Consider the following 7,995-nt stretch of genomic DNA (forward strand, 5'->3'; position numbering starts at 1 on the left):
GTTTACTTGACTGCCTTGCACAAACCTTTTACCTTCGCTTGGACTCCCCTCTCCTGTACCCCTGCCAACTAGGCCAACTAGGATCTATGTAAATGTGTTAGGAAACATCTGAAATGTAGGTAAGCATGCCTATATGTTTCTTCAATGTCATACAGAAGCTTTGTTTAACTGACCGACACGAAGATTATTTAATTCTCTAGAACTGTGCTATCAACATACAGCTGTTGAGCACTTGAAATGTGGCGAATGCCACGTGTCAAAATGACAATAATGTGGACACATTGGGGTAAAGGATATTATTAAAATAAACTTCACCTGTTTGTTTTTACTTGTTTAATGCGGCTACTAGAATATTTTTAATTATACATGGAGCTCATATTATATATCTACTGGACAGCACTGCTCTAGGGGACGATTTCATTGTTTGACTGTGTCATTTGCTGTTATTAACGATGGGCTCGGACTGTGAAGTTACATGTGCACTTGTCAGTTTTTGTCTGATAGAGACTCAAGTGATTTTTGCCCAACAGGAGAGATCTCCCCAGTTTTATTGCCCTGTAGGACATATACCAGATTTGTCTCTAACTCAAAACAAATTATTTTGATCTGCCTTTCCTTTAAATCCTAGTTCCTTAACCCTCTCGGAACTAGCTTTATCCTTTATTGGTTCCCTCGTTAATTAATGAGTTCGATAACATGTTTGACACGTGTTCATTTTAGGTCTGCATGAGACTCACACTTTTGACATTTTGGAAATTATACATAGACAGATCTGTATCTCCTATCTAGTTGAAGAGTAGAAACTGTATTGTTAACATACCTGTATAAAAGAGGGGCTCAATAAATGTTTGTTGAATGAATGAATGAAAAACACTTGCTTGGCCTTGGAGCTTATGTTTAAACGGCCCACTTTGCAGTGGGATACCTTTCTGCTATATGCCTGGGGGTGAAGGGATGTAGGAAAGACGAGACTCTCTCTTCAGGACCCCAGATCCCAAGGGGATGCTGGCCAAGCAAGTCCCTTCAGTCAGCTCAAGGGGAGGTCCTCCCAGCTCGCCCCCACCAGGGTGCTGCAGGAAGCAGGGCACTCAGATAGGTTTCCCTCCCTTTGCTGGCCCCCTGGTCTGGGCTCTTGCCAACCTCAGCGCTGTGAAGAACCCACCAGATAACTGACTGCTCCTCAAGGTCTGGACAAAGAAGCAGCTTTGAGCTGGAGGTCAGTAGCAGTGCTGACCTCAGAGCCAGGTCCTCTGGGGACTCTGGGAAAATCTCTGGGTCCTGAATCCAGGCATTTGCAAAACCATGTCTCTTCCCGTTGACCCTCCTTGCTGCCTCCACAGTGGGGATGGCCAGCTGGCAGATAAGGGTAGAAGTTGATAGTGAATTCCTTGAGGGAAGAGTATGTCATTTATATGCCTGGCACCTACTGAGCACTTTGCCAGGCGCACAGGGGATGCTTAGTGAGTGCTAATCTACTCTCTTCCCTCTGCCCAGCTTCCAGCCAGCTTCCTTCTCACATACAGACTTTGCGGCCTCGACAAAACATGGATTCATCAACCTCCCCTCTGGGAGTCTGGGCTGGATCATCAGGCATCACACTCAGGGGTGGTGACCTTTTAGAAGTGTCACACCAAGCCTGCCCTTGTCCACTTTCCTTTAAAGGAAAGAGAAGTTCGTAGAGACTGCTGCTGGAGACGGAGAATAAAAGCAACATGTTGTGTGTGTGGTAAAATATACATAAAATTTACTATTTTTAGGTGTAGAATTCAGTCGCATTAAGCACAGTCACATTGTTGTGTAACCATCACTACCATTTATGCTCATAACTCTTTTTATCTTATAAAACTGAAACTCAGTGCCTGTGAAACAACAACTCCCCGTTCCGCCTCCCCCAGCCCCGGCAACCTCTCTTACGCTTCCAGTCTGTATGACTTAGACTACCGTGGGTACCTCCTATAAGAGGGACCATGCAGTATTTGTCCTTTTGAGACTGTATTTGCATCATATCCTCAAAGTTCATCCATAGTGTAACATGTGTCAGAATTTCCTTCCTTTTTAGACTGAAAAATATTCCGTTGTTTATACAGTAGTCCCCTTTTATCTGTGGGGGATATATTCCAAGACCCCCAGTGGATGCCTGAAACCTTGAATAGTACCAAACCCTATATATACTATGTTTTTTCTTATACATGCTTACCTGTGGTAGAGTCAATGTATAAATTAGGCACAGTAAGAGATTAACAACAACAATAATAAAATAAAACAATTATAACAATATGCCGTAATAAAAGTTATGTGAATGGTATTGGGGCATTATTAAGTAACATAGGGTTACTTGACCACAAGCAGTGTGATACCAGTGTGATACCTCGATAGTTTATCTGATAACCGAGATGACTACTAAGTGACTACTGGGCAGGGAGCACATATAGCACAGCACAGACACGCTGGGCAAAGGGACCATTCACGTCCTGGGCTGGATGGCACGAGATTTTGTCATGCTACTCAGAGAGGAGCGAAATTAAAAACTTACGCATATGAGTTTTTTATTTCTGGAATTTTTCATTTAATACACTCAGATCATGGTTGACCACGAGTAACTGAAACCCGGGAAAGCAAATCAGTGGATAAGGGGGGACGTGTGTGTGTGTGTGTGTGTGTGTGTGTGTGTGTACCACATTTTGTTTATTCATTCATTCGTTGATGAACACTTGGGTTGCTTCCATTTTTTGGCTGTCTCTTTAGAAATAATGGATATCTCTTTTGAGATACTACTTTCAGTTCTTCTGGGTGTATACTAGAAGAATTGCTGGATCACATAGTAACTCTATGTTTAATTTTTTGAGGTAAAAGCAACATTTCTGGGCACCTATGTTGTGCTGGCTCTGAGTTAGGCCCTTTCATGTGACACCTCATTTAAATCCATGCAACAACCCTATGGGGTGGAGATTATTGTCTCCACTTTACAGAGAGTGAAGGTTCCAGAAACTAAATCACTGGCTCAAGGTTATAGGTAATGACTGGCAGTCAAGTTTGGAACTCAGGTCAGCTTATTCCAAAGCCACACCCTTCCCAGGCAGCAAGCAATGAAAAGTGCTCAAAAGGAGGGGCCACACCTTAAAAGCTTAGCAGCTAACACTTTTCCTTAATGAACAATTGCCTAGTTTCCCGGAAAATAAGACCTAGCCTAAAGCGTCTTTTGGAGCAAAAATTAACATAAGACCTGGTCTTACATTATATTATACAAGACCTGGTCTTATAGTAAAATAAGACAGGGTATTATATTATATTATATTATATTATATTATATTATATTATATTATATTATATTATATAAGACTCGGTCTTATATTACAGTAAAATAAGACCGAGTCTTATATTAATTTTTGCTCCAAAAGACACATTAGAACTGCTTGTCCAGCTAGGTCTTATTTTCGGGGAAACACGGTGACACCTTAACAGGAATCAGTTGCTGAGAGAAAAGGGTCATCATCACTCCCGCTTTCCTCTTCTCAAATCAAACACTGCCTTCTAGGGAGTTCCCAGGCACAGTGCCTCTTTTCCAGCCTCTGACCCTTCCTCCTCCCTTATTCTCTAGCTGAGGCTCACTCCACTCACTTTAAGCCTCATCTCTTCCTGAAGCCCCAGGGGCAGGGGTTGGGGGGGGTCCCTCCTCCTTGCTTCCCTGGGCTTCCAGACCTCCCTGCACTCTGCACTATTGGTTTACACACTAACCTCCGCCTCACCTCAAGCTCCGCAGGGCACAGTTCACAATTGTCACTTTTTATGTACTTACCAGTGCCTGGTGCTCTGTAGCCCTTGGAATCAAGGAATGACTCATTCAATCAATGACAGTAGGGAAAACAGGAACCAAGAAAGAGAAAACCAGAAGTATCCTCTACTTCACTATTTGTGTAAGACCAGGCTGTGCGTTGCTCACAATAATTTATTTGCCACATTTGGCACTACTGCACAAGCCTGCACCATTTTGGAGCTGGAAAATCCCAGGAAAAATGATGGAAATTATCCTCTTGGAGAAATATACCCACATGGTTGGCCCAAGGAAGGAGAGGAGGGGCTTTTTTAAGTTAATAGAGATTTCATGTCTGGAGGGCAACTGTATCCTAAGGGGCAAACCATTTGTGAGACCTCCAGCAAAATGACTCATTCATTCTTCCCTTTGCCCAGTCATCCCAATTACCCCCAGAGGTGGAGGGGCTGCCTGTCCATTTAGAGGGCTTCAAGCTCCACAGGCCATGAATTTGAAAATGTATAACAGAAAGAGAGGAGATGTCAATGCTATTGCAGGGAAAAGAGGGAGGCTATTTGCCTAAGAGAGAAGGAGGTACTTAAGTGACTCGGTCATTCATGATTAATGATGACATTACTTCAGGTAATTCTCACATCACTCCCGTGAGACCAGCAGGGCAGTGCACCACCCCATTGTGCAGGCAAAGAAAACAGGGCACAGAAAGGTTAATGCCCTCACTGGCCACTCAGTGAAAGAACATTCGATGCCAGTGTTTCTGTCCTTGGTCCCGGGTCCTTGTCACTCCATGCTGCATCTCCTGACCACATGTATATTTGGGGGGGTCCCAAATTAGGGAGACTTTGAGACCAAGCCCACAATAGTGAGCTGTCGGGCTGCTCCAGGTAGCTCTTTGAGGACTAGCCACAGGAAGGAGCAGGGGTGGGGGCATGGTCTGGGCCATCGGGGGCCTGTGTAGCCCACCGTATCCCACCTTCACTCTTCATCCAGGTGACCAGGCCCCAGCAGCTTTGGCAGCTTGAGTGCATGTCTGTACCTGACCAGGCATTGGCAGAGGCGGCCTGGGGAACTCAGAGGTTTTGTGGCTAGAGGAGGACGCCCAGATTCTGTGACTCAGTGTGCCTGCAAGAAAATAAATCCACTAAAGTAATTTCTTTTTCTTTCTAACAAAGAAACGAGGCTGACCATGCATTCTTGGATGACAAAGGACAGCCTCTCCGAATTCCTTCCCTGCCTTGGTTATAGCCTTTAAACTGGTCATTTGGGTTTAGGGGATGAAAGTCCTCCCTGCGTGGCTGTGTCTGCCTTGGTTAACTCAAGTTAACTGTTTACCTGGTTAGCTCCAGCCTGGGCGGGGGATGGAGAGAGACTGCGCTCCCTATTGGGCTTTCCCTCCAGGATACCCGGAGCATTCAGACATGCTGTCCCTTAGTCACAGCGGGAGAGGGTGGAAGGTTCAGCTCAGACCCTTCCCCTCTGCTCAGAAAACTTCCCAATGCCCACCTCCCTGGCGTGGGTCTGGCACGTCATCACATTCACTGGGAATTCGCTCTGCTAATATTTCATTTACATTAGCTCGTTCCGTGCTGCACCACCTTTGGAGGAGGTGTAGTCCCCTCTCTCAAGAGGACTAATCTGAGGTTCATAGCAGTTATTTTGCGTGGCTCAGGCAGCTAGTGAGTTGCAGAACCATGGCCCGGATCAAATATAATCTTCATACAGGTCATTTCAGGCAGGCATTTTGTCAGCTTTTCATAGGTGAGGGAACTGAGACTCAGACAGTCCAATGGAGCCGTCCAAAGCAAACAACTGCTAAGTGATAGATGTAAAATTGGGGCCCAGACCTATGTTTGTGGTCTTAGCTCCCCACTGCCTCAGGCAGACAGTGTTCGCTCACACCACCCAGAGCGGGGCCCCAGGCCTTTCCTCACTAGGTCTCCTTCATCCTCACCCCTTTCTCCTATCCCCGTCCTCTCAGCCAGCTCTCTGAAGCTGACTCTGAATATCTTCACGTTCCATCATTACAATTCAGTTTAAAATGCGCTTACTCCAAAGAGCCTTGCAGACACTTTGTGCCCTTTCTCTCCTTCCCATCTCCTCTTGCATATACTAAACAGCGGAGCACTTAATTATGGTCTGTTGTGTGTCCTCAGCTCGTTTCATGGTGGAGGCCTTGTTCCTGCCCTCTCTTGCCTTCCCTAAACAATCACCACCAAGCATCTGAGATGTCACATTGCTTACCGCCCTGAATGTCGACTCTAGATGACCTATGGAAGCTTCCTGAGGTAGAGGCCACCACTTTTGTATCTGCCACATCACCTAGCACAGTGCCAGCCACAGAGTAGGTGTTGATTAAATTCCACGTATTTGTAGGTTACTGTTCAAATCGTTTCATTGTCCCTGATCTTGATGAATCTTCCTGAGGACCTGGCGAGGGGGTGTGCAGGCTCCGAGGGCTAGCCATAGCTAAGGTACTAGCTGGTTAGTGGGACAGGACGACTGCATCTCCGACATGCTGATCCGCGTGTAAGGCTCTTTCCTCTGCCTGGACTGCTTCACAGACCGATGTCCCTGATCAGCTGATTTTCTCCTCTGTTTCTTCTGCCACAGAGCCATGAGAAGGGGGCTTCCTGGGCTCTGTTGAAGGTGTCGTCAGACTGGTTCTGAGGGCAGCTGGAGTCGGAGGGTGGGGGTGATAAGAAGCATGTCAGGTGAAGACTTTTATGAGTCCACCACCTGGCAAGGTGAGGTCCTGGTCCAAGAGAGGAACCCCCCAAAGCCCCCCCCAAAGGGTTTATGCCAGTTAGGGGCCTACAGGTCCCTGTCCCACCCCATGGCCATGGAGGGAGCCACTAACAGGGACCGGTGATCAGTTACCAACAGGATCCTCCCTCCAGCAGGAAGGGAAAGGCAAACCATCAGAGACCTGCTCCTGCCTCTGTGGAAACAGGAAACAATCAGGGCAGAAGGAGGCTCTATTGCTTTGCCCACAGAGTTGCAGGAAGGAACCAGAGGCAGAGCTGCTTCCATTAGGCATCGGATACCCCCATCGGGCATGTCTACAGCCGCTTTGCCAGAAAGGAGGATTAGGTTGCATGGAACCATTCTCATCTCAGCCAGATAGCCCAAAGGATTTGGGGTCCACCCAGGAGCCCAGACCCCTTTCTCTGCTCCAAGCCAACTAGTCAGCCACAGGATCTGACCGTCTGAGGCGCAGGAGTGCAGTCAGGGTCATGGTGGCAGCTTCATGTGACCTGATGCATCATCTGTGGGATCCTCGTGTGCCTGCATGGCACAGGCTGTGTACCCTAGAAGAGTCCCAAAGAGTCGTGGTCACTTTCCATCCCTCCACCTTGGGCTCATCTGCCTGTGGACCAGACTGGGGTTGGAACTGGGACTGGGGCTGAATGTGTGACACCTGCTTTTTGAGAGCAGCCCTGGCACAGGCTGCTTGTTCTAAACTCTGCACAGCTTCCTGCTCTGGGAAACGCAGACTTAATTGAATGACATGTGCAGGGATTACGGGAAGGAGAGGGGGTGCGGGGAGGACTGTCTGTCGATCCTGCCAAGGAGCCTAGGAATTAATTCAACCTGTCACTTTACACTGAGGACCCTGAGCAGGTGTCGGTGGAGTGGTCACCTCTTCTGTCCTGAACACAGTCCCTCACAGCCTGAGCACGCTCTTTGCAGAGCTGGCCGGAGCCTCTGGGAGGCCCCCTGAGAGGGCTGCTTCCTTGGAGTAGCGGAGGCCACAGCGGCAACAGCACCTCCATTCAGTTCCAGCCCATTCCAGCCCATTTCCATGGCAGCTCACCACCTACACTGCCACGGTTATTAGTAAAACACCCTTCAAGTTGGGAAGCTCACTGTATAGCAAAGACATCCAGGCATACATGTAGTATGTCTGTGCTTTCAGGGATAAACCTGATTTCAAACATTCTGTACAGTCTGGTGAGAGCAAGGAACATACATGCGCTCTCATGTACGTCAGCAATCCCACTGCTGACACAGAGTCTGGAACAGAGTAGGACTCAATGTATGTTTGTTGAATGAGTAAATGAACAAAAGCCCGGATCATGTGAGTTCGACCAGCACGCTCGCTGGTGCCTTGCAGGGATTTGGGGTTCAATGCTCTCACTGCTGGCTGTCCCTCCAGACCCCCTGAGTTTCCTCTCAAGAGATCCTCCCCACTTCTTCACCTTCTCTCCTCCAACATATCCCCCACC

At 47.5% G+C, this 7,995-nt stretch overlaps 1 protein-coding gene across 1 annotated transcript in view; it reads left to right on the top strand.

Moving 5' to 3' along the window:
• Positions 1 to 2,013, top strand: part of KCNC4 (potassium voltage-gated channel subfamily C member 4) — a 36,370-nt gene extending 34,357 nt beyond the window's left edge. Inside the window, exon 4 of the mRNA XM_033092655.1 lies at positions 1,495 to 2,013. Coding sequence (XP_032948546.1) covers positions 1,495 to 1,679 — 185 coding nt within the window. The 3' untranslated portion in view covers positions 1,680 to 2,013. The remainder of the gene's footprint in view (positions 1 to 1,494) is intronic.
• The last annotated feature ends 5,982 nt before the right edge of the window (positions 2,014 to 7,995 follow it).

This window comes from Rhinolophus ferrumequinum, chromosome 22 (genome assembly GCF_004115265.2).
Source record: "Rhinolophus ferrumequinum isolate MPI-CBG mRhiFer1 chromosome 22, mRhiFer1_v1.p, whole genome shotgun sequence".
In the NCBI taxonomy this organism is placed as follows: domain Eukaryota; kingdom Metazoa; phylum Chordata; class Mammalia; order Chiroptera; family Rhinolophidae; genus Rhinolophus; species Rhinolophus ferrumequinum.